General features: G+C 50.3%; 2 protein-coding genes across 3 annotated transcripts; one reads left to right on the top strand and one right to left on the bottom strand.

The window, feature by feature from the left end:
* The first annotated feature begins 770 nt into the window (after positions 1-770).
* Positions 771-16176, top strand: CLDND1 (claudin domain containing 1). The gene is made up of 5 exons (XM_069955669.1): positions 771-857; positions 11909-12216; positions 12952-13059; positions 13611-13748; positions 13825-16176. Exons 2-5 carry the CDS (start codon positions 11946-11948, stop codon positions 14043-14045), a joined length of 738 nt encoding a protein of 245 aa, XP_069811770.1. The 5' UTR covers positions 771-857; positions 11909-11945; the 3' UTR covers positions 14046-16176.
* ERCC1 (ERCC excision repair 1, endonuclease non-catalytic subunit) lies at positions 16120-23202 on the bottom strand. Of its 2 annotated transcripts, none has more exons than XM_069955667.1 (9): positions 23066-23202; positions 22358-22798; positions 21133-21236; positions 20820-20919; positions 20660-20736; positions 20459-20558; positions 20303-20374; positions 16563-16631; positions 16120-16281 (listed from the first exon to the last, which is right to left on the bottom strand). In XM_069955667.1, the coding sequence occupies exons 1-9, from the start codon at positions 23150-23152 to the stop codon at positions 16228-16230; spliced, it is 1104 nt and encodes a 367-aa protein (XP_069811768.1). In that variant the 5' UTR covers positions 23153-23202; the 3' UTR covers positions 16120-16227. The 2 variants fall into 2 exon arrangements, with proteins under 2 accessions (XP_069811768.1, XP_069811769.1); XM_069955668.1 differs by having other exon boundaries at positions 22358-22780.
* Positions 23203-25404: the final 2202 nt, after the last annotated feature.

Here is a 25404-nt window from a genome sequence, read left to right as displayed (position 1 = left end):
AGCTGTAGATGTTATGGAGGAGATGTAGATGTTATGGAGGAGATGTTGGTGTAGATGTTATGGAGGAGATGTAGATGTTATGGAGGAGCTGTAGATGTTATGGAGGAGATGTAGATGTTATGGAGGAGATGTAGATGTTATGGAGGAGCTGTAGATGTTATGGAGGAGATGTAGATGTTATGATGTAGATGTAGATGTTATGGAGGAGCTTTGAATGACGTCACTGTAATGGAGGCGGTGCGGATGACGTCACTGTAATGGAGGCGGTGCGGATGACGTCACTGTAATGGAGGCGGTGCGGATGACGTCACTGTAATGGAGGAGGTGCGGATGACGTCACTGTAATGGAGGAGGTGCGGATGACGTCACTGTAATGGAGGAGGTGCGGATGACGTCACTGTAATGGAGGAGGTGCGGATGACGTCACTGTAATGGAGGAGGTGCGGATGACGTCACTGTAATGGAGGAGGTGCGGATGACGTCACTGTAATGGAGGCGGTGCGGATGACGTCACTGTAATGGAGGCGGTGCGGATGACGTCACTGTAGTAGAGGAGGTGCGGATGACGTCACAGTTCCGTGTAGCAGCGTCCTATAGAGACTGTTGATCCCGGCGATATTATTACCAGTGCAGTTTACTTCCAGAGCAGCAGGTGGCGCGTCACACACACATGTAATTCATTCTGCTTGGACTTTCTGTGCCCACTGCGCATGCGCTTTACACTTGTACACAAAAAATATTAATCCCAAAATGCATTGCGCTCAGCTTACCGGAAGTTGCGTCACGTCGTAGCGGAGGGCGGGGCTGTAAGTAGAAGTGACGGGGGATAATTAGTGTGTTTTCCCGTCCTGTGGATGGTAGGTGATATTACCCTCTGCATCTCTGTGTATGATGGAGGACTACAAGTCCCAGCGCTGTCTGTATGATGGAGGACTACAAGTCCCAGCGCTGTCTGTATGATGGAGGACTACAAGTCCCAGCGCTGTCTGTCTGTATGATGGAGGACTACAAGTCCCAGCGCTGTCTGTATGATGGAGGACTACAAGTCCCAGCGCTGTCTGTATGATGGAGGAGTACAAGTCCCAGCGCTGTCTGTATGATGGAGGACTACAAGTCCCAGCGCTGTCTGTATGATGGAGGACTACAAGTCCCAGCGCTGTCTGTATGATGGAGGACTACAAGTCCCAGCGCTGTCTGTATGATGGAGGAGTACAAGTCCCAGCGCTGTCTGTATGATGGAGGAGTACAAGTCCCAGCGCTGTCTGTATGATGGAGGACTACAAGTCCCAGCGCTGTCTGTCTGTATGATGGAGGACTACAAGTCCCAGCGCTGTGTCTGTATGATGGAGGACTACAAGTCCCAGCGCTGTCTGTCTGTTTGATGGAGGACTACAAGTCCCAGCGCTGTCTGTATGATGGAGGACTACAAGTCCCAGCGCTGTCTGTATGATGGAGGACTACAAGTCCCAGCGCAGTCTGTCTGTATGATGGAGGACTACAAGTCCCAGCGCTGTCTGTATGATGGAGGACTACAAGTCCCAGCGCTGTCTGTATGATGGAGGACTACAAGTCCCAGCGCTGTCTGTATGATGGAGGACTACAAGTCCCAGCGCTGTCTGTCTGTATGATGGAGGACTACAAGTCCCAGCGCTGTCTGTCTGTATGATGGAGGACTACAAGTCCCAGCGCTGTCTGTCTGTATGATGGAGGACTACAAGTCCCAGCGCTGTCTGTCTATTTGATGGAGGACTACAAGTCCCAGCGCTGTCTGTCTGTATGATGGAGGACTACAAGTCCCAGCGCTGTCTGTATGATGGAGGACTACAAGTCCCAGCGCTGTCTGTATGATGGAGGACTACAAGTCCCAGCGCTGTCTGTATGATGGAGGAGTACAAGTCCCAGCGCTGTCTGTATGATGGAGGACTACAAGTCCCAGCGCTGTCTGTCTGTATGATGGAGGACTACAAGTCCCAGCGCTGTGTCTGTATGATGGAGGACTACAAGTCCCAGCGCTGTCTGTATGATGGAGGACTACAAGTCCCAGCGCTGTCTGTCTGTTTGATGGAGGACTACAAGTCCCAGCGCTGTCTGTCTGTATGATGGAGGACTACAAGTCCCAGCGCTGTGTCTGTATGATGGAGGACTACAAGTCCCAGCGCTGTCTGTATGATGGAGGACTACAAGTCCCAGCGCTGTCTGTCTGTTTGATGGAGGACTACAAGTCCCAGCGCTGTCTGTCTGTATGATGGAGGACTACAAGTCCCAGCGCTGTCTGTATGATGGAGGACTACAAGTCCCAGCGCTGTCTGTATGATGGAGGACTACAAGTCCCAGCGCTGTCTGTCTGTATGATGGAGGACTACAAGTCCCAGCGCTGTGTCTGTATGATGGAGGACTACAAGTCCCAGCGCTGTCTGTATGATGGAGGACTACAAGTCCCAGCGCTGTCTGTCTGTATGATGGAGGACTACAAGTCGCCTCTCCCGCTCGCTCTGTATGATGACGCCTCTCCCGGTCGCTGTGTATGATGACTCCTCTCCCGCTCACTCTCGCTCTGTATGATGACGCCTCTCCCGGTCGCTGTGTATGATGACGCCTCTCCCGCTCGCTCTCGCTCTGTATGATGACGCCTCTCCCGCTCACTCTCGCTCTGTATGATGACACCTCTCCCACTCACTCTCGCTCTGTATGATGACACCTCTCCCGCTCACTCTGTATGATGACGCCTCTCCCGCTCGCTCTGTATGATGACACCTCTCCCGCTCTCTCTAGCTCTGTATGATGACGCCTCTCCCGATCGCTCTCGCTCTGTATGATGACGCCTCTCCCGGTTGCTCTGTATGATGACGCCTCTCCCGCTCTGTATGATGACGCGTCTCCCGGTCGCTGTGTATGATGACGCCTCTCCCGGTCGCTCTGTATAATGACGCCTCTCCCACTCACTCTCGCTCTGTATGATGACGCGTCTCCCGGTCGCTGTGTATGATGACGCCTCTCCCGCTCACTCTCGCTCTGTATGATGACCTCTCCCGCTCGCTCTGTATGATGACGCCTCTCCCGCTCACTCTCGCTCTGTATGATGACTCCTCTCCCGCTCACTCTCGCTCTGTATGATGACTCCTCTGCCGCTCACTCTCGCTCTGTATGATGACGCCTCTCCCGCTCACTCTCGCTCTGTATGATGACACCTCTCCCGCTCACTCTCGCTCTGTATGATGACGCCTCTCCCGCTCACTCTCGCTCTGTATGATGACGCCTCTCCCGCTCACTCTCGCTCTGTATGATGACACCTCTCCCGCTCACTCTCGCTCTGTATGATGACTCCTCTGCCGCTCACTCTCGCTCTGTATGATGACGCCTCTCCCGCTCGCTCTGTATGATGACGCCTCTCCCGCTCACTCTCGCTCTGTATGATGACACCTCTCCCACTCACTCTCGCTCTGTATGATGACACCTCTCCCACTCACTCTCGCTCTGTTTGATGACGCCTCTCCCGCTCACTCTCGCTCTGTATGATGACACCTCTCCCGCTCACTCTGTATGATGACGCCTCTCCCGCTCGCTCTGTATGATGACTCCTCTCCCGCTCACTCTCGCTCTGTATAATGACGCCTCTCCCGCTCTCTCTAGCTCTGTATGATGACGCCTCTCCCGATCGCTCTCGCTCTGTATGATGACGCCTCTCCCGGTTGCTCTGTATGATGACGCCTCTCCCGCTCTGTATGATGACGCGTCTCCCGGTCGCTGTGTATGATGACGCCTCTCCCGGTCGCTCTGTATAATGACGCCTCTCCCACTCACTCTCGCTCTGTATGATGACGCCTCTCCCGCTCGCTCTGTATGATGACGCCTCTCCTGCTCTGTATGATGACGCCTCTCCCGCTCGCTCTGTATGATGACGCGTCTCCCGGTCGCTGTGTATGATGACACCTCTCCCGCTCACTCTCGCTCTGTATGATGACACCTCTCCCGCTCACTCTGTATGATGACGCCTCTCCCGGTCGCTCTGTATAATGACGCCTCTCCCACTCACTCTCGCTCTGTATGATGACGCCTCTCCCGCTCGCTCTGTATGATGACGCCTCTCCCGCTCGCTCTGTATGATGACCTCTCCCGCTCGCTCTGTATGATGACGCCTCTCCCACTCACTCTCGCTCTGTATGATGACGCCTCTCCCACTCACTCTCGCTCTGTATGATGACGCCTCTCCCGCTCACTCTCGCTCTGTATGATGACTCCTCTCCCGCTCACTCTGTATGATGACGCCTCTCCCGCTCGCTCTGTATGATGACTCCTCTCCCGCTCACTCTCGCTCTGTATGATGACGCCTCTCCCGCTCACTCTCGCTCTGTATGATGACACCTCTCCCACTCACTCTCGCTCTGTATGATGACACCTCTCCCGCTCGCTCTGTATGATGACGCCTCTCCCGCTCGCTCTGTATGATGACTCCTCTCCCGCTCACTCTCGCTCTGTATGATGACACCTCTCCCGCTCACTCTGTATGATGACGCCTCTCCCGCTCGCTCTGTATGATGACTCCTCTCCCGCTCACTCTCGCTCTGTATGATGACGCCTCTCCCGCTCACTCTCGCTCTGTATGATGACACCTCTCCCGCTCACTCTCGCTCTGTATGATGACTCCTCTCCCGCTTGCTCTGTATGATGACGCCTCTCCCGCTCGCTCTGTATGATGACGCGTCTCCCGGTCGCTGTGTATGATGACACCTCTCCCGCTCACTCTTGCTCTGTATGATGACGCCTCTCCCGCTCGCTCTGTATGATGACGCCTTTCCCGCTCGCTCTCGCTCTGTATGATGACGCCTCTCCCGCTCGCTCTCGCTCTGTATGATGACCTCTCCCGCTCACTCTCGCTCTGTATGATGACGCCTCTCCCGCTCGCTCTCGCTCTGTATGATGACGCCTCTCCCGCTCGCTCTGTATGATGACGCCTCTCCCGCTCGCTCTCGCTCTGTATGATGACGCCTCTCCCGATCGCTCTCGCTCTGTATGATGACGCCTCTCCCGCTCGCTCTGTATGATGACGCCTCTCCCGATCGCTCTCGCTCTGTATGATGACGCCTCTCCCGCTCGCTCTGTATGATGACGCGTCTCCCGGTCGCTGTGTATGATGACGCCTTTCCCGCTCGCTCTCGCTCTGTATGATGACGCCTCTCCCGCTCGCTCTCGCTCTGTATGATGACGCCTCTCCCGCTCGCTCTCGCTCTGTATGATGACGCCTCTCCCGCTCGCTCTCGCTCTGTATGATGACGCCTCTCCCGATCGCTCTCGCTCTGTATGATGACGCCTCTCCTGCTCTGTATGATGACGCCTCTCCCGCTCGCTCTGTATAATGACGCCTCTCCCGCTCTCTCTAGCTCTGTATGATGACGCCTCTCCTGCTCTGTATGATGACGCCTCTCCCGCTCGCTCTGTATAATGACGCCTCTCCCGCTCTCTCTAGCTCTGTATGATGACGCCTCTCCCGATCGCTCTCGCTCTGTATGATGACGCCTCTCCCGATCGCTCTGTATAATGACGCCTCAGGGATCCCTGAGGAAGCCGCTTGGCGGCGGAACGCGTGGGGTGACTCTTGCCTATCTGACCCGTTTTCTATATTGTAGGACTACATATGGTGATCGTTTTTATTTCTCTGTCCAATACCTAAACCACAGTGTGTGTGATGTGACTTGCTACAGGGACTCGGACAGTTTTTGTTATATCCCAATATTATTCATATGGTCCGGGGTCAGTGTGGTTTTATAGATCTGGCTGGTACGCCGGCAGGTCTTATGTTGACATTTTAAGTGTTTTTAACCCCTTAAGGACCGGGCCTGAAATGGCCTTAATGACAGAGACAAATTTTATGAATATGACCAGTGTCACTTTAGTCATTAATAACTTCGGGATGCTTTTACCTATCCGGCTGATTCTGAGATTGTTTTCTCGTGACATATTGTACTTTACATTTCTGGTAAATTGGAGTCGATACTTATAACAAATCTTTATGAAAAAAACCCAAATAATGTGAAAAAATGTGAAAAAATGCATTTTTCCAACTTTGAAACTTCTTTGCGTATACAGAAAGTGGTTATACCACATAAATGATATATTAAATAGCATTAGCAACATGTCTACTTTATGTTGGTGGCATTTATTAAACTATCTTTCATTTTTTTTAGACAATAGGAAGCTTAAAACATTAGCAGCAAATTTCCAAATTTTCAGTAAAATTTCAAAATCAGATATTTTTAGGGACCTGTTCAGATTTAAAGTGTATTTGAGGGGCCTGTATGTTAGAAAGCCCCACAAAGCACCCCATTTCAGAAACTGCACCCCCCACACTCTGCAAAAGCACATCCAGAAAGTGTTTTAACCCTTTAGGGGAGTCACAGAAATAAAAGCTAAGTGTGTAAGGAATTTGAAAATTTTAATTTTCTGTGCAGAGATTTTATTGTAATCCAATATTTTTCATAATTATAAACCTATTACCAGAGAAATGCACCCCAATAATTATTGCCCCGTTTCTGCAGTTTATAGAAATACCCCATATGTGGCCCTATTGCGCTACTTGACGCAACCACAAGCCTCAGATATAAGGGAGCGCCTAGTGAATTTCAACGCCTCCGTTATATTTGGTCATTTCTGACTGTACCACTTCAGGTTGGCAGAGGCTCTGGGGTGCCAAAACCTAAAAAACACCCCTAAAGGGACACCATTTAGAAAACTGCACCCCTCAAGGAATGTAACAAGGGGTGCGGTGAGCATCTGGACCCCACAGGTGCTTCACAGATTTTCCGAACAATATGGCGTGAAAAAAGAAAAATTTATTTTTTACACTAAAACGTTGTTCTAGCCTTCAATTTTTCATTTTCTTAAAGGGATAAGAGGCAAAAAAAGACAAAAAATGTGTAGAGCAGTTTCTCCCGAGTACAGAAATACCCCACATGTGGACATAAAGTGCCAAGGGGGCGCAGGACGAGCCTCCAAAGGGAAGGAGCGCCAATTGGCTTTTGGAAGCTGAATTTCACTGAAAAGGATTTCAAGGGCCATGTCGCATTTACAGAGCCCTCGTGCTGCCAAGACACTGGAAACCCCCCACAAGTGACCCCATTCTGGAAACTACACCCCTCAAGGAATCTAACAAGGGGTGCAGTGAGCATATGGACCCCACTGGTGATGGGCACAAATGTGGAACAATGTGACGTGAAAGGGAAAAATTTAATTTTTTCACTTTCATGGCACAAATGTGCCCGTCATCAAGGGGTCCATATCCTCACTGCACCCCTTGTTAGATTCCCTGAGGGGTGCAGTTTCCAGAATGGGGTCACTTGTGGGGGGTTTCCAGTGTTTTGGCAGCACGAGGGCTCTGTAAATGCGACATGGCGTTCATCAACCATTCTAGCCAAATCCAACCTCCAAAATCCGAATGGCGCTCCTTCCCTTTGGAGGCTTGCCCTGCGCCCACATGGCGCTTTATGTCCACATGTGGGGTATGTACGGACTCGGGGGAAATTGCTCTACACATATTGTGTGTTTTTTTCTCTTTTAACCCCTTGTGAAAATGATAAATTCAAGGCTAAACCAACATTATAGTGTAAAAAATGTAATATTTCATTTTCACGCCACATTGTTCCACATTTCTGCCCGTCACCAGTGGGGTCCATATGCTCACTACACCCCTTGTTACATTCCTTGAGGGGTGCAGTTTCCATAATGGGGTCACTTGTGGGGGGTTTCAACTGTCTTGGCAACACAGGGGCCTTTTGAATGCAACATGGCCCCTCGAAATCCATTCCATCCAAATCCAGCCTTCAAAAACCAAATGGCGCTTCTTCCCTTCGGAGGCTTTCCCTGCACCCGCATGGCGCTTTATGTCCACATGTGGGGTATTTCCGTACTCAGGGGAAATTGCTCTACACATTAAATGTTTTTTTTATCTTTTAACCCCTTGTGAAAATGAAAAAACATGACAAGATTAATGATTTAGAGTAAAAATTTTACAAAAATTACACTAAATGTTGGTCTAGCCTTGATTTTTTTCCATTTCCACAAGGGGTAAAAAAGAAAATGAACACAAAACGTGTAGGGTAAATACCCCTACACGAAAATACCCCACATGTGGGCATAATGTGCCATATGGGCACAGGGCAAGTCACCAAAGGGACAGAGCGCCATTTAGAGGCTGGAATGGAGGATGGAGGCCATGTCGCAATTACAAAGCTCCTGTGCTGCCAGGACAGTAGAAACCCCCGACAAGTGACCCCATTCTGGAAACTACACCCCAAAAGGAATCTAACAAGGGGTGCAGTGAGGATATGGACCCCACTGGTGACGGGCACTTACGTAGAACATGTGCCGAGAAAATAAAAAATACAATTTTTTTTCATTTTCACGTCCCAAATGTGGCCGTCACCAGGGGGCCATATCCCCGCTGCCCCCCTTCTTAGATTCCTTATGGGGTGTAGTTTCCAGAATGGGGTCACTTGTGGGGGGTTTCTACTGTCCTGGCCGCACAGAGGCTTTGTAATTGCATCATGGCATCCTCTAATGGGAATGGCGGCCATACCTACTTAGCTGGGGAAAAGGGACAATTCTAATTTATTTGGGGGTATTAGGCCAATTATTAGTTTATAAGGTTGAAAATGACAGGTGTCCATCAAACTCAACCTGTGTTGATCCAGAGGAAGGCAAAAAAAAACCCTCGTAAGGCAGACGACAGTAGCCTCATCACAGGGGAAAATTCCTTCCCGACTCCATAATGGCGATCAGAATAATCCTTGGATCAACGTGACCCCTGAAATAGGAATAAGGGACAGAATTTAGATAATGTAGAACCCCAGTGACGTGTGGTGCGCCTTGGAGCGATCCAGTATGCAGAGGCCGGGGGGATCAGGACAGGTGTCACACTGGAAAATGTTGTCCTTCCTGATCCCCCTGTTACCCCACACTCTGCACTTCTTCTGGGGTCTCCCTTTCTCCAGTGTGGGGGACGTCACCTGGAAAATGTTGTCCTGGTGCGATACGGGGTCCTTCATATCCAGAAGTGCTGGGTCCGCTCCATGGCTGCTAAATATTAGGGCTCTATTACTGCTTCTGATATTTACGGATCGTGCCGCAAGCTACAGGGCAGCGAGGGACCGGAAGAGGGGGTGCTGGTATAAAAGTTATCCCCGTACAGGTGGTGACCTTTATCCAGCAGTGGGAAGATCAGTTCCCGGACGATCTCCCCACTAACTCCGAGGATGGGGGGGGAGGGGGCATCTGGGGGCTGCATTCGGGTGTCCCTTCCTACATACACTCTAAGGGTACATGCACACTGCGGAATCGCGACAGATAACCCTTCGTGCATTCCGCAGTTGGCACCCGCCGGCGGACTGATGCAGGCGCACGTCTCCACCCGTGTCATAGACTCCATTCTATGCACGGGCGGATTCCGCTCTCCGTCCAACGTGTTCATTCTTTGGATGGACGATGGAATCCGCCCGTGCATAGAATGGAGTCTATGACACGGGTGGAGACGCGCGCCCGCATCAGTCCGCCGGCGGGTGCCAGCTGCGGAATGCACGAAGAGTTATCCTTTGCCATTCCGCAGTGTGCACGTACCCTGGATCTGTAAGTGTACCCTGAGGTACTGTCACAGAGTTTGTAGAATTTCACACCATACCGTCATCTCTTATTGGGACGGTACTGGCGGAAAAGACGTGTCTGGGGGGCAGCGTACGCTACGCTACCCCCAGATACGTCACTGGATGATGAGGATGAATGGAGGAAAGAAGGATCCCCCCCATTCATCCTCACTGGCTGTTTCGGTGTCGGAGGCAATAATAACGTATCCCTCTGACGCCGAAAACACCCTGGGGGCCATTTGTATACGGGGACTAGTATATGGGGTATGTAGTGGTGTAGTGTCAAACTTTATTCAATGTAGTGTGGTGTAATGTAGTGTTTTTTACGTGTTTTTTTTACAGTGAGTATAAAAAAAAAACCTACGCCAACAAAGGAGTTGCTGATAAATGCCGCACTTATGTGCGGAACTTATCAGCAGACCGTGGCAGTAGAATATAGAAAAAAAAACACCCTACGCCAAAAAGGAGGAGTTGCTGATTAGCAGCGCACTTTCGTGCGATGCTGATCAACACTCAGCGGCGATAGGGTGCGGAAAATAGAAAAAAAAAATTAAAAAAAAAAAAAAATTTCTACATTCTGAACATCCCTGTAGCTGCTGATAAGTGTATTACACATATCAGCCGCTAGAGGGCAGCAGAGCGCAAAATACGGAAAGAGCCGACGCTGGAGCCGAAAATAGCCGAGAGAAGCCGAACGTGACGTCACGGAAGAAGCCGAAGACCCGAACGAAGACGAGGATGCCGCGAACCCGGAAGACGCCGATCAGGAGCCCGGGACAGGTGAGTAATGTACAAATACCTGCTCTGGACCCCTCGGCTACCTAGCTGAGGGGTCCAGGGCAGGTATTTACTATTTTGTGGGACTCTGATCGCCGTGCCACCGGCCCGATCGCCGTGAACGGCCGGCCGTTCACGGCGATCGGGCCGGTGGCACGGCGATCACCATTACTTTTTACAGTCATCGGACAGCACCGACCGCCATTTTTTTCCGGGTCATCGGGTCGCCGATGACCCGGAAAGGTTCCGATCGCCGCTATTGGCTGATCTGAATTGATCAGCCTATAGCGGCGATCGTAAGCACGGGGGGTGTTAACCACCCCCCGTGCCGAGAAGCTATGATGGCCTGCTATGATTTATAGCAGGCCATCTTCCCCGACCGCTGTGTGTGAACACGCAGCGATCGGGGAAACATCGGGCGTAAATTTACGCCCTGATGCGCCAAGTACCAGGGCGCGAGGGCGTAAGTTTACGCCCGATGTCGTTAAGGGGTTAATGTAGGGTAATGTTTGGGGTTTGTCTCCCTTATTGCTTTACTCCTGCATAGTCTTTTTGTTATGATATTTTCTATAATGTTATAAATAAAGTATTTTTTGTGATGTGCTACCTCTTTGTGCATATGCTTTTTTCTTCTTGGGGAGCTAGCTCTGTATGATGACGCCTCTCCCGCTCCCTCTGTATGATGACCTCTTCCGCTTTGTATGATGACGCCTCTCCCGCTCGTTCGCTCTGTATGATGATGCCTCTCCCTCTGTATGATGACCTCTCCCGCTCGATCTCTATGTTGACTCCTCTCGCTCTCGTTCTGTATGATGACCCCTCTCCCGCTCGCTCTGTATGATGACGCCTCTCCCGCTTGCTCTCGCCCTGTATGATGACCTCTTCCGCTTTGTATGATGACCCCTCTCCTGCTCGCTCTCGCTCTGTATGATGACCCCTCCCGCTCGCTCTCGCTCTGTATGATGACGCCTCTGCCGCTCGCTCTCGCTCTGTATGACGCCTCTCCCGCTTGCTCCCACTCTGTATGATGACCTCTTCCGCTTTGTATGATGACGCCTCTCCCGCTCGTTCGCTCTGTAAGATGACGCCTCTGCCGCTCGCTCTGTATGATGACTCCGCTCGCTCTGTATGATGATGCCGCTCCCGCTCGCTCTGTATGATGACGCCTCTCCCGCTCGCTCTGTGATAACGCCTCTCCCGCTTGCTCCCACTCTGTATGATGACGCCTCTCCTGCTCTGTATGATGACCTCTCCCGCTCGCTCTGTATGATGACGCCTCTCCCGCTCGCTCTGTGATAACGCCTCTCCCGCTTGCTCCCACTCTGTATGATGACGCCTCTCCTGCTCTGTATGATGACCTCTCCCGCTCGCTCTGTATGATAACGCCTCTCCCGCTTGCTCTCGCTCTGTATGATGACACCTCTCCCGCTCGCTCTGGCTCTGTATGATGACCTCTCCCGCTCGCTCTGTATGATAACGCCTCTCCCACTTGCTCTCTACAGATGCCCCCTCAGGCTCGTTGACCGGGACGTAGCTACCATGGATAACCGCTTTGCCACGGCGCTGGTGATTGGCAGCGTCCTGTCCCTGCTGTCGGTGATTTACCTGTCGGCAGCGGTGGGCACCGTCTCCTGGTATCACTACTTTACCTCCCCTGTTCTCGCCAATGTCAGTGAGACCGCCGCTAGTGAGTTTGTAAATGAACTGGAGAAGGCGAATGAGAAGGCGTATGCGGACGCACTGTACCACTGTAACGGCAGCTTGGGGCTGTGGCAGCAATGCATCACCACGCAGCACTACAACACCGATGGTGAGTACCTGGAGGGGCGCTCACATACAGGGACCCCCAGGGGTAACAGACGTGCTGGAGCCTCTCCGTACACCTGAGGGGTGTCTTGTAGGTGTAATGGGCGGGGATTGTAGGTGCTCAGTCAGTGTGGTAGGTGGGGTTTGTCTGTGTAGGGGGTGGGGATTGTACTATACAGGGCAAGGACTGTCGGGTGGTAGGTGGAGCACAGATCCTGTAGGTGTAGTGGGTGGGTCCTGTAGGTGTAGTGGGCGGGTCCTGTAAGGGCAGGACTGTAGGTGTAGTGGGCCGGTCCTGTAGGGGCAGGACTGTAGGTGTAGTGGGCCGGTCCTGTAGGGGCAGGACTGTAGATGCAGTGGGCCGGTCCTGTAGGGGCAGGACTGTAGGTGCAGTGGGCCGGTCCTGTAGGGGCAGGACTGTAGGTGTAGTGGGCCGGTCCTGTAGGGGCAGGACTGTAGGTGTAGTGGGCCGGTCCTGTAGGGGCAGGACTGTAGGTGTAGTGGGCCGGTCCTGTAGGGGCAGGACTGTAGGTGTAGTGGGCCGGTCCTGTAGGGGCAGGACTGTAGGTGTAGTGGGCCGGTCCTGTAGGGGCAGGACTGTAGGTGTAGTGGGCCGGTCCTGTAGGGGCAGGACTGTAAGTGTAGTGGGCGGGTCCTGTAGGTGTAGTGGGCAGGTTCTGTAGCCACATGGAAGTATGGGAGCTGTAGTTTGGCGCTTACGGTTTCTCTCGTCTCACAGAACCCTCCCCCGGCTTCCACTGCGTTTCGCTGTCGTTTTCGGATCAGTTCTTAGAAAAATATTCACAGCCAGGAAACCACAACAATGGCATTGACCTGCTGCGCACATGTAAGTAACCCGGCAACTGCCATAATACATGGACTGCTCCATCCCCAGTAATGGGGACTCCCACATAGGGCAGAGCCACGCTGTGCTGATCTGAGGGGGGTGGGAAGCCTGGTAGGCCCTGATGGAGGGGGATGGGGAGCTTGGTGGGCCCCGATGGAAGGGGATTGGGGAGCCCGGTGGGCGGGGATTGGGGAGCCCGGTGGGCCCCCGATGGAAGGGGATTGGGGAGCCCATTGGGCTGGGATTGGGGAGCCCGTTGGGCTGGGATTGGGGAGCCTGGTGGGCCCCGGTGGAAGGGGATTGGGGAGTCCGGTGGGCCCCGGTGGAAGGGGATTGGGGAGCCCGGTGGGCGGGGATTGGGGAGCCCGGTGGGCCCCCGATGGAAGGGGATTGGGGAGCCCGTTGGGCTGGGATTGGGGAGCCTGGTGGGCCCCGGTGGAAGGGGATTGGGGAGTCCGGTGGGCCCCGGTGGAAGGGGATTGGGGAGTCCGGTGGGTCCCAGTAGTCGGATGGATTGGCCTTGTGTGACCCGTCTCTGCATGTGTTTTCAGATCTTTGGCGCTGTCAGTTCCTGCTCCCGTTGGTGGCCCTTGGACTGATATTTTTCGGAGCAGTGGTGGGTCTGGCAGGCTGTGTGTGCCGCAGTCTGTATCCAGCACTGGGGACTGGGGCTCTACATCTCCTGGCAGGTATGTAGTTATCAGTGTGGCCCCTCTGTATGGTCTCCTCTGTGGGGGTCTCACTGCCTCTCTTCTCTCCTCGCAGGTGTCTGCACATTGGGAGCCGTCCTGTGTTTCGCCAGCGGGGTGTACTTGTTGCAGCGGAGTCTGCCCCCACCTGCAGGGGTCCGGGGGGAGTATGGCTGGTCCTTCTGCTTGGCTTGTGTCTCCTCCCCTCTTCAGATCATGGCGGGGGCCCTGTTTCTTTGGGCGTCTCGCGCCAGTCGGAAGGAGTATTCGTTAATGAAGGCATATCGCGTGGCGTGAAGGGAACAGCAGGGGGCGGACTGCTCACACTGACCTGCAGGGGGGTGGACTGCTCACACTGGCCTGCAGGGGGTAGAGGGCCAGGATTCAATGCAGGTCATACGAGTCCTCTCAATCTTTTACTGAATTTTTTTTTTTTATCTTAGTTTTTATTAGAAACCCCCCACTAACCCTTTTGGATCTTCTTGGTTTGATATCATTCTCCACCTAATTTTTACCAGGAATTACACCTCCGCCTACTGCAGGGACCACTGAGGTCAGCAGGGTCACACAGCCTTCAGTGACCCACCTTCACACAGCAATCAATCCAAAGACGCACTGTGTAGCCGGCGGTCCTGGTGGGCTGCGTCTCATCATTGCTTATGTCATGTAGTTTGTACCTGTGTAGTCGTCAGTCCTGGTCGGCTGCGTCTCATCACTACTTATGTCATGTAGTTTGGATGTGTAGCCAGTGGTCCTGGTGGGCTGCGTCTCATCATCATTTATGTCATGTAGCTAGCGGTTCTGGTGGGTTGCATCTCATCATCATTTATGTCATGTAGCTGAGATCTGTGTAGCCAGCGGTCCTGGTTGGCTCCGTCTTATCATTTGTCATGTAGCTAGCGGTTCTAATGGGCTGCATCTCATCATCGCTTATGTTATGTATTTTACCTCTGTGTACCTCATGCTGAAGGGGGTGGAGCTTTTATCTGTAGTGTTGTCATGCTCTGCCCCTCAGAACCTTTGCTAGGTATTCTGGACTGTTCCTCCTGCTGTTACATGCTGGGTGTTGTAGTTCTGCAGCAGGTGGGGATTGGTAAGTCTCGAGTAGAACCAGTGACGGTATAATATGGGAGATAAGGAGGTGGTGGCGTCCAGGCTGGGGGATTTTTTCTGCCTCACGGGATTCTGAACATTTCTATCTGTCCTGATGACATTACTAAGCCACAGTGACCTCACACAGCTGCTGTTATCCATTATGACATCACGTAGCAGGTCCCTCATGATCAGTTCTCCATTGTATGACATCACACAGCAGGAACACCAGGTTACTATATACTTCCTGTGTCCGTAGACCCCGGAGTTTATTTCCCGATTATTTAGGTGGTCGGCTAGCTTTCCCAGACGCTTCCTAAGCAGTCGCTCCTGGATCCCGTCACAGCAGGGGTTGCGGCAGCCATATTGGTTGACACTCTTTGGGGATTCCTGGGGCTGCCTCACATCAGGGACTTGTTTTTAATGTTTTATGTTGGTTTTACCTTGTGTATGAGGATGGGCTCCAGTGACGGCAGCACCCACTGCATCCCGGGGCTGACCAGTGTATGTATTCTCTCACATAGAAAGAAGCTGTAATACCAGGCACCATGCAGAGGGGGCAGTGTTCACCTCAGTCATCAGTGGGGGTGCAGAGTCCCTGTAGCACATGACTGTAACCAGACGGAGGTGTGCTGTGAAGAAGCTGCAGTTCTGACTATATACCATCTATTACATCGGAGGTCACATTGTAAGGGAATCCTATAAAGCAGCTGTGCAACTAGTCAATAGAAAGGGACCTGTTGCTTTGTGTCTCCATGGTGACAGCTTGCAGAAGGGAACATGACTGCCTGGTCTGACTACACAGGGACTGTTTGTTGTCTGTCACCACGGCGACACAACGCTCTGCACTGAAGCTGTTGACACTAAACTTTTTTTATTTATTTTAGTTGCATTTTATTTTTTTATGCTTTGGAGCTATGGGACAATAGACCAGTCAGACGTATAAACCATTTAGTCGTGACACGTCCGGGTGACTAAAGTGAGTGGAGGTGCGTGGCTATGACACTTACCACAGCTTCACTTCATGATCACACTGACCTCTCGGTCATCTCCAGCCTCTGCATCATCCGGGTTTCTGCAGCCCACTAGGTCCGTGTCTGACAACGTTGTCATCACGTCAGTCTGTCCATGTGCAGAAGCAATAGCCGGCCCCTCTGTTAGTTCCTGTCTGTATATAGTGTATGCCGGTGGCTGCCATGCCAGCAGTGTTCTCGTGTTCCCGTCTTTACACTCCGGACTACTGTGATAAACGCCTTTAGTATTCAGCAGTAATAGAACATTTATTATACCCACTGTGTATTTATATTTATTGGTACAGAATAAAAGAGTCTGTAAATGTGTGGCCTCCTTATTGTGAGCCGAGGATCGGCCACCCGGCCCTCCCGAGTCACTTGTTGGCCTTCAGGAAAGGTTCATGTAGAGCATCAAACAGTCTCTTGGCCTGCAAGAAAACAAATCGGTGTCATGAAGGATCCCGGGACTACGGACAATGAGCCGGCCGCTGCAGAACTACAACTCCCCGCATGAGGCTCCGCCGCTGCAGAACTACAACTCCCTGCATGAGGCTCCGCCGCTGCAGAACTACAACTTCCCGCATGAGGCTCCGCTGCTGCAGAACTACAACTCCCAGCATGAGACTCCGCCGCTGCAGAACCACAACTCCCCGAATAAGGCTCCGCCGCTGCAGAACTACAACTCCCTGCATGAGGCTCTACTGCTCACCTTTTGGGGTCCGAGTCCAGGACATAGAGACAGATCTTCTCGAGAGGCGTTTGCAAGATCAGCGAGTGTCTGCGGGGGAGAAAATCAATCCATACTGTAGACGTGGTGAACAACAAAGTGACAGGACGAGAGATCAGACAACCAAAGCTCCAGGTGGAAAGTCACTCTGTAGCATTGGAGCATTTGGAAAGTAGAACTTTTTGTCTAGACAGAATGGATTAGCGATACCTGAGCTTTGCTGATCTGCAGATCTGTCAACTTCTGTATGATCAGTATGAAAGGTTATGCTAGTTTGTGTGTGTGTGTGTGTGTGTATATATATATAATATATACACATACATACACTATATCTCTACACTATAGCTGTGTACAGTGGCTTTTGGAAGCATACTGTATACACCATGTTAGTGTGAATTGTCTGCGATGTGTCGGCACAAAAACGTCAAAGAAGTGAGAAGAAAAAATATTTATTTTTTTAAAAAAAAAAGGAAAATAACTTTTTACATCTTGCTCCCATATAAGAAAATATAAAGTGACCTCTGTGCTCCCCCGGTGTCCCCTGCCATCTGTAGCCGCCGTTACTTCTGAGACCAGCTAATTTCGGGAGTGACAGCCTGCTCAGCCAATCACTGACTGAGGCCGGACAGCGGCGTGGCCAGTAACAGGCGGACACTTCCAGAGTGAGCTAGTCTGGGAAGTAACGGCGGCTACAGATGGCACGGGACACCGGGGGAGCACAAAGGTCACTTAATAATGTTTTCTTATATGGCAGCAAGCTGTAAGAAATGTGCAAGCGCCACGTAACCCCTTTAAGCCAGCAGCATCACTAACCAAACACCACAGAGATCTCCAAACAAGTCCAAGGGTTAGTTTATGAAAAAAATATCCATATCTCTACTAAACCCCTGGACCCCATCACATCTATGATGAAAGAACATGGCACCACAACAACCCTGCCAGGAGAGGGCACCAACAAAACTCACACCGGCCAGGAGAGGGTGCAACCACAACAACCCTACCAGGAGAGGGCACCAACAAAACTCACACCGGCCAGGAGAGGGTGCAACCACAACAACCCTACCAGGAGAGGGCACCAACAAAAGTCACACCGGCCAGGAGAGGGCGCCACCAAAACTCTCCGGGCAAGAAGGAAACTAATAAGTGAGGTAGCACAAACAACAAAGGTAACCCTGGAGGATCTGTATATACCACCACAATAACCTGTGTACTCCATACTCTCTATGGAGTGTCCAGCCTATATCGGTTTTTATGACATCCTCACTTTCCCTCCTTCCCCCAGACTATATATCCTTAAAGTGTCACTGTCATTTAATTTTTTTTTTTTTTTGCAGAAATCAATAGTACAGGCGATTTTTAGAAACTTTGTAATTGGGTTTATTAGCCGAAAAATGCATTTTTATCATGAAAAAGCAGTGTGAAGCTCTTCCCCCTGTTTTCATGGTTTTCTAAGGAGAGGGGAGAGATGAGGCATCAAAACAGGACAACAAAGAGTTAATTTACAGCTACATCCTATCTATCTCCTCTGAAGTCAGCACTGAGCTTTGAATACCGGCTACAGCTCCCACTGTGTAATCCTTTGTTCTCTGCTGGTGACTAATCTCCCCCCTCCCCTTTCCATAGGTTACACAGGGCTCGATGTAAAAGAGTCGAGATTTCCTGATAATGAGCAGTGGATGAGAGGGGGGGGCCTAGGAAAAGGCTTTTTTAATGCAGATAATGGCAGATTTGCCTAATAAACCCAATTCCAAAGTTTATTAAAATCGCCTGGACTATTGATTCCTGCAAAAAAATTAAAAAAACGATAGTGACGCTTTAAGTCTTTCCTGGTTTTATGCTTTTGTAGTGCCCGGCCTATGCTACAGATGCCAGGTATGCCTCCTATAGGATGATATATATCCTCCTTTCTGTCAGCTACCCCCCAGTCTCTGTATACCTATAGGATGATATGTCTCCTTCTGTATAATATGTGTGTGTGTGTGTGTATATATATATATATATATATATCCTTTCTTACAGCTACCCCCCCCCCCTCTGTATACTTCTTATAGGATGATATGTCTCCCTCTGTATATAATATATATATACACTCACCGGCCACTTTATTAGGTACACCTGTCCAACTGCACGTTACCACTTAATTTCTAATCAGCCAATCACATGGCGGCAACTCAGTGCATTTAGGCATGTAGACATGGTCAAGACAATCTCCTGCAGTTCAAACCGAGCATCAGTATGGGGAAGAAAGGTGATTTGAGTGCCTTTGAACGTGGCATGGTTGTTGGTGCCAGAAGGGCTGGTCTGAGTATTTCAGAAACTGCTGATCTACTGGGATTTTCACGCACAACCATCTCTAGGGTTTACAGAGAATGGTCCGAAAAAGAAAAACCATCCAGTGAGCGGCAGTTCTGTGGGCGGAAATGCCTTGTTGATGCCAGAGGTCAGAGGAGAATGGGCAGACTGGTTCCAGCTGATAGAAAGGCAACAGTGACTCAAATAGCCAACTGTTACATCCAAGGTAGGCAGAAGAGCATCTCTGAACGCACAGTACGGCCAACTCTGAGGCAGATGGGCTACAGCAGCAGAAGACCACACCGGGTGCCACTCCGCTCAGCTAAGAACAGGAAACTGAGGCTACAATTTGCACAAGCTCATCGAAATTGGACAGTAGAAGATTGGAAAAACGTTGCCTGGTCTGATGAGTCTCGATTTCTGCTGCGACATTCGGATGGTAGGGTCAGAATTTGGCGTCAACAACATGAAAGCATGGATCCATCCTGCCTTGTATCAACGGTTCAGGCTGGTGGTGGTGGTGTCATGGTGTGGGGAATATTTTCTTGGCACTCTTTGGGCCCCTTGGTACCAATTGAGCATCGTTGCAACGCCACAGCCTACCTGAGTATTGTTGCTGACCATGTCCATCCCTTTATGACCACAATGGACCCAACATCTGATGGCTACTTTCAGCAGGATAATGCGCCATGTCATAAAGCTAGAATCATCTCACTGGTTTCTTGAACATGACAATGAGGTCACTGTACTCCAATGGCCTCCACAGTCACCAGATCTCAATCCAATAGAGCATCTTTGGGATGTGGTGGAACGGGAGATTGGCATCATGGATGTGCAGCCGACAAATCTGCGGCAACTGTGTGATGTCATCATGTCACTATGGACCAAAATCTCTGAGGAAGCTTCCAGCACCTTGTTGTATCTATGCCACCAAGAATTGGGGCAGTTCTGAGGGCAAAAGGGGGTCCAACCCGTTACTAGCATGGTGTACCTAATAAAGTAACCGGTGAGTGTATATATATAATTTTATATCCTCCTCTCTGTCAGCTACCCCCCGCCCTAGTCTCTGTATACCTCCTATAGAATGATAGGTTTCCTTCTGTATAATGTTATATATATATACTGATTGCCATATGGTCCGTCACCCGTCACTGATTTCCATATGGTCCGTCACTCGTCACTGATTGCCATATGATCCGTCACTGATTGCCATATGGTCCGTCACCCGTCAGTGATTGCCATATCACCCGTCACAGATTGCTATATGGTCCGTCACCTGTCACTGATTGCCATATGGTCTGTCATCCGTTACTGATTACCTTATGATCCGTCACTGATTGCCATATGGTCCGTCACTGATTGCCATATAATTCAGGAGTCGGCGACCTACTTTTTAGATCAACAAGATGGAATCGTAAAAGAATACTGACCCCGAATGTAGTGAGCAGAGTGCCGCTGTCTGTTTTGTTGACGGACTTTACGGTGGTGAGACAGTCAGTGATCTGTAATAAACAAGAGATAAAGGTGTGAGCATGATCCATGGGTAGAGACACAGCGTAAGACCCCTGGACCAACTCTCCACTCACCCTGGACATGAAGTCGCCCTCCGTCCGCTCTTTGAGGGCATCGGCCGGCTTCTGTTCGTAGCATTTATAGGTTTCTAAGTATCGCGCTGCTTCCTCTGGACTAGAAGAGATGCTGAGTTACCAGACTATACACTACACCCACACACAGGGGGCGCTCTGTAGTGTGATCTACCCTAATAACACAGACTATGAGGCACTCACCTCCAGCTCAGGATCAGCGTGCAGTCAGACAGGATACAGATCTTCGCCAGCTCCTTCAATGTACAATGAGGGTCTTTCTGCAAAGTGTATGTGTAAGAAAGTGAATGAGAATGAAGCAACGTGCCCCATCCTGTGAGTGATGCTCAATCCTCACACTCACCACGTCCACCAGCACCAGCAGGACGCGCAGCGCGTAGCACTGGCCCAGAGAGCGCAACCGCGTGTGTATATACTCCGGGTTTAGGTTGTGATATCGCAGACTAAAGAGAGAAGATAGTTAGAAACTGCAGAGTACAGATACAGTCTACATATAGGGGGCGCCATGGTGCAATCTGATCTGTGGAAGCTAAGGGCATCTATAGAAAGCTAAAGCTGCCTGCAGTGGTGAAAAGAGGTACTGCAAGTGATGGAAGGCTCCAGGATGACCTCACATGCTCCAGACGTGGCCCTGAGGTGGTAATAGGGTGACTCACCTGAGGAATAGGGCACAGCACGTCTCCCCCAGAAGGTAATCCGGCACTATTTCTCCAAACTCCCACGGGATATTCCGAATATGCTTAAGAAGTGGGTTCCCCCTCTGCAGTGAGATTAGAAGAGTACAACATGAGAGGGGCTCAAAAACCTTCACCAAATGCCCAGGAGACCCCACAGGGGAACAGGGGAGTAGGCAGGGATAAAGACAGCACCATACATCTTGCAGTGGTTGTATTGGTTCTTTGATGCTCTATCCTATTCCAGTGTATGAAATGAGTTGCAATACCAGATGCAACCATTACAAAGTGGCTGGCACTGTGACAACAAAGGAGGTGCAGCGCCCTGATGGACACTTCAGTCACCTGATCAGTGCAGGTGCTGGGATTCGGACCCCATGAGTCTGATATCAGTCAACAGTCCTATAAATAGGCCATCGATATCAAAGCCCCCGTGACCCTTTAATTTACATAAATCTGCATGAATCTGTAAACATGAGCTCCATCTAGTGGTGGCTGCATAAATCCACAATTCTGCCATTTATGTTCTGAAGGGAAGCAGAGGGTTTGGGGCTCTGTATCAGAAGCCTTAGCTTGGACTCTATGATGATACACCCTGTCACACAATAATATATGCACCCAGAAGAAATCGAGCCACAATCCTTAAACTCTGCATGAATGGAGTCTGCTTAGAGATATGCAAATTTCGACGCCGATGAGACAAGGTTAAGCTTTCTATGAGATGTGCAGCTGGCAGAGTGTAAAAGTGTGAGTGCTCACACCGTGGGGCTAGTCAAACCAATCTGTAGACTTTGATGGACGGTATTGTGACTAGAGACGCCTCTGAGACGTAACTGGCAGGACCTGCAGGGAAGGCAACTGCAGCCGTCCCAGAATACAGGGGAATTATCTGCCCAATTGCATAGATTAAGGCCTGATCTTCAGCAGGGGTCATAGGTCACTTCACTGATTTGATGCCACGCAGTGTTTCAGCTTGTATAGCTGCCAGAGGTGGCCTTACTACTTACTGACCTGTAACCTTTCTCATGCTGTAAATTCTTAACAGAACGATCTTTTGTTCTGAATTTGCTTATCTCTTCATACTCTACATACAGGTTACGTTTCGTGATGATAGCTCGCTTCCTTCTGGGTCCATATAATGACATTCACTGGAGTGATTGATCCAGCGTGTATGGAGTAACCACCCACCATTGACAGCCGCTGTTACCTGTCTGGGGCTGACCACAATGCAGCTCCTCCCACCTCCGGGTTTCAGGGCAGAGGCTGTTCCTGTGGATAAGCTGGTCTCAGTCCTGGGAGCTTCCTTTAGATCCAGGGGCGAGTTCCTGCTGTAAAGTTTGGATTCCGGACCCGATTCTCTCCTCTCATGGTGGACGCCCAGCACCGGTTCTCTCCTCTCATGGTGGACGCCCGGCTCCGGTTCTCTCCTTTCACACTGGACGCTTAGCTCTGGTTCTCTCCTCTCACGCTGGAAGCCCGGCTTCGTTTCTCTCTTATCGTGCTGGATGCCTAGCTCCGGCCATTTCTCACCCAGAGGTTTCCGTTCAGGCATCTTGGACTCTTTCTGAAAGATGTAATCAGCGTAACTTCCAGCGGACACCACACGGGAGGGCTGCACTGCCGGTGGGGCCTGAAACAGGGAGCGCACCTGCATGGAAAACACAGTGGAGATCCCGAGTGACAACAGACACCGCCATGGATTCCAACTCCTTAAAATCCATCTCTTCCCCAATGCTTCCCACTAATCCCAAAAGGAGACCTAGCACTATGGGTGTGACCACGGTGACCATGCTGCAGGATGTGGAGCACTATGGCTGACTGTGGGGGCCGCCTACCTGGCTACAGCTTTATGGGCAGATACGTCAGGGGGGTTCGCACCTAGAATCTATCTATACCCCATGTGCTGTGATCTCACCGATGCAGCCTGTGGCTCCTGGGACGGGATGATGAAGCGTCTGCCCTCCTCTTCCCCTGGTTTCAGCTCTTCTCTCGTGGTCTCCATCTTGTGCTTAATAACTGACGGTCAGGACCTAGAAAGGTGACAGTGCTGGATGAGTATGGGGGGGAGCACGGGGACCAGGACGGTCTACGAGACCCCTGCACAATCAGACAATCTACTGAAAGAACTGACAGGGGGCTGTGACCAGACCCCCAAATATTCCGCCCCATATTCTGTCTATAAAAGTTGTTGCTGATGTTACTGATATGTACATCAGTTGTCTGTGATTTTGGGCTGGGTTCACACTACGTATATTTCAGTCAGTATTGTGGTCCTCATATTGCAACCAAAACCAGGAGTAGATTGAAAACACAGAAAGGCTCTGTTCACACAATGTTGTAATTGAGTGGATGGCCGCCATTTAATGGCAAATATTTGCTGTTCTTTTAAAACAACGGCCGTTATATTGAAATAATGGCAGTTATTTACTGTTATATGGCCGCCATCCACTCAATTTCACCATTGTGTGATCATAGCCTTTCTGTGTTTTTAATCCACTCCTGGTTTTGGTTGCAATATGAGGACCACAATACTGACTGAAATATACGTAGTGTGAACCCAGCCTTAAGTTGTAAGCAGAACTGTAGCTGCTAAATCTCTAATTTGGAACCATCCTATCCTGGGAAGTGTCTGGCTTCATAAAGTCAGGCAAATTAAAAGATAACCTTATCAGTTGGTGCCCGAAACAGGGACCTGACCACTTGCAATTAGAACACAGAGAGACGGGACGTGGTGAATTATCTGTCATCGGACCCACACATATATATGGCCAGGTAAAAAAAACTTTCTGTGCCCCAGAGTAGCGGGTCTATCTAGACCTGTCCTCCTGTGTTCTCTATATGTTTGCAATGTCGGGTCTAATTTGTTAGACAAAGAACTCTGTAACCCAGGATAGGACAAGGTTAAAGTGTTGCATTGCCATCACAAACTGTTGTGCGATTGGGGAGTGTGAGGTATTTAGTTTAGGACTTTACTTCCTACTACTAGTGTTAACATAGTCTTTTTTGGAATTTGTATGTTTCTTATATGTTGTGTGATTGAGATAAGCTGTTGCTAGATTTATGCTGAATTAAGGAAAGGGATTGCCGAACATGATCACTTCTACGTCCTTTCGGGGAGGCTGTGATTATTGCTTAACCCTTGTACTACAGCATAACATAGAGAACAGTTGAATGTTGCGAACTGGAGAAGCGTCGGTCACATAAGATCCCGTGAGTGGAACGTGTGTGCTTCTCCCTTGAATCCCCAGTGGACAGGAGCGAGTAGTGTGTCTGAGGGGAATAATGGGATCTATTGGAAAGTAAAAGTATTTGGAAATAAGGCACGGTAAAAGTGTCCTAGTCATCACAAGAAGGTATAGACTGCACAGACAGTAGGTACATAAAATCTCTGTATGAGAGGGTTCCTGAACCTGAGAATAATCTGTCTGGAGGAAAATAGTACTTGTATTAGTTTTACTCCCTGCTTGTTCACTGTCAGTTGGGTACAAAGCATATACGAGACGGTTCAGTGGACCCGTGGCTGATTCTTGGCTCCTAGGAGGACAGCAAAGAGGGAAGGCGTCCCGCCGCAAGCAGGAGCCTATTATAAGACCTAGATAGGTCTGGAGACTCCCCAGTAAGCTACCTAGGGCTGGGTGAAAATGGGAAAGGCGTTCGCTAAAAGAGGAACCCATCATCATTAAGGAAGAATTATGGGAAATTAAATAGGCAAGATATGGTTAGCGATGGGCATGAAAAGATGCTGTACAAGATCTAAAACAGATCTTGAGGAAATTTGATATGAAACCTCTGGCTCTCTGACCAATACCTGGGAAACTCTTCACACTCCTGTGCACACTTATTATGCCTTGTGGGTAGGTAACCAGACCTACATATAACAGACGCGGGGCAAATGGGTCCTTGGAATTTCCGGGAACCTTAGGGTCAATCTAATTACTATTCCTAGTTGGGTAGAAGACGCTTGGGGTCCATTTATATAGAAAGATTATCTGACAGATTATCTGCCAAAGATTTGAAGCCAAAGCCAGGAATGGATTTGAAGAGGAGAAATCTCAGGCTTTCCTTTATGACCTGATCTATGTTTATAGTCTGTTTCTGGCTTTGGCTTCAAATCTTTGGCAGATAATCTGTCAGATAATCTTTCTGTGTAAATGGACCCTTAGACAACTAAGGGGGAATCTAAGAGGGGAGGGTGTGGAGTAGACGGAGGAGAGATGAGAGCCAGGGGGGCAGACAGAAGCAGAGTAGTAGAGC

This window comes from Dendropsophus ebraccatus, unplaced genomic scaffold (genome assembly GCF_027789765.1).
Source record: "Dendropsophus ebraccatus isolate aDenEbr1 unplaced genomic scaffold, aDenEbr1.pat pat_scaffold_1044_ctg1, whole genome shotgun sequence".
Classification (NCBI taxonomy): Eukaryota; Metazoa; Chordata; class Amphibia; order Anura; family Hylidae; genus Dendropsophus; species Dendropsophus ebraccatus.
Note: the sequence above shows the minus strand (reverse complement) of the source record. Positions and strands in the feature narration are given on the sequence as shown.

What these genes read in the sequence shown, in the direction of transcription:
- CLDND1 (XM_069955669.1), top strand. Translation starts at nt 11,946, where the DNA reads ATGGATAACCGCTTTGCCACGGCGCTGGTGATTGGCAGCGTCCTGTCC. An exon ending in CATTGACCTGCTGCGCACAT is followed by an intron (nt 13,060 to 13,610) that starts GTAAGTAACCCG and finishes ATGTGTTTTCAG; the next exon opens with ATCTTTGGCGCTGTCAGTTC. An exon ending in GGCTCTACATCTCCTGGCAG is followed by an intron (nt 13,749 to 13,824) that starts GTATGTAGTTAT and finishes CTCTCCTCGCAG; the next exon opens with GTGTCTGCACATTGGGAGCC.
- ERCC1 (XM_069955667.1), bottom strand. Translation starts at nt 23,152, where the DNA reads ATGGAGACCACGAGAGAAGAGCTGAAACCAGGGGAAGAGGAGGGCAGA. An exon ending in TTGTGGTCAGCCCCAGACAG is followed by an intron (nt 21,237 to 22,357) that starts GTAACAGCGGCT and finishes ATCTCACTGCAG; the next exon opens with AGGGGGAACCCACTTCTTAA. An exon ending in ACGCTGATCCTGAGCTGGAG is followed by an intron (nt 20,559 to 20,659) that starts GTGAGTGCCTCA and finishes CATCTCTTCTAG; the next exon opens with TCCAGAGGAAGCAGCGCGAT.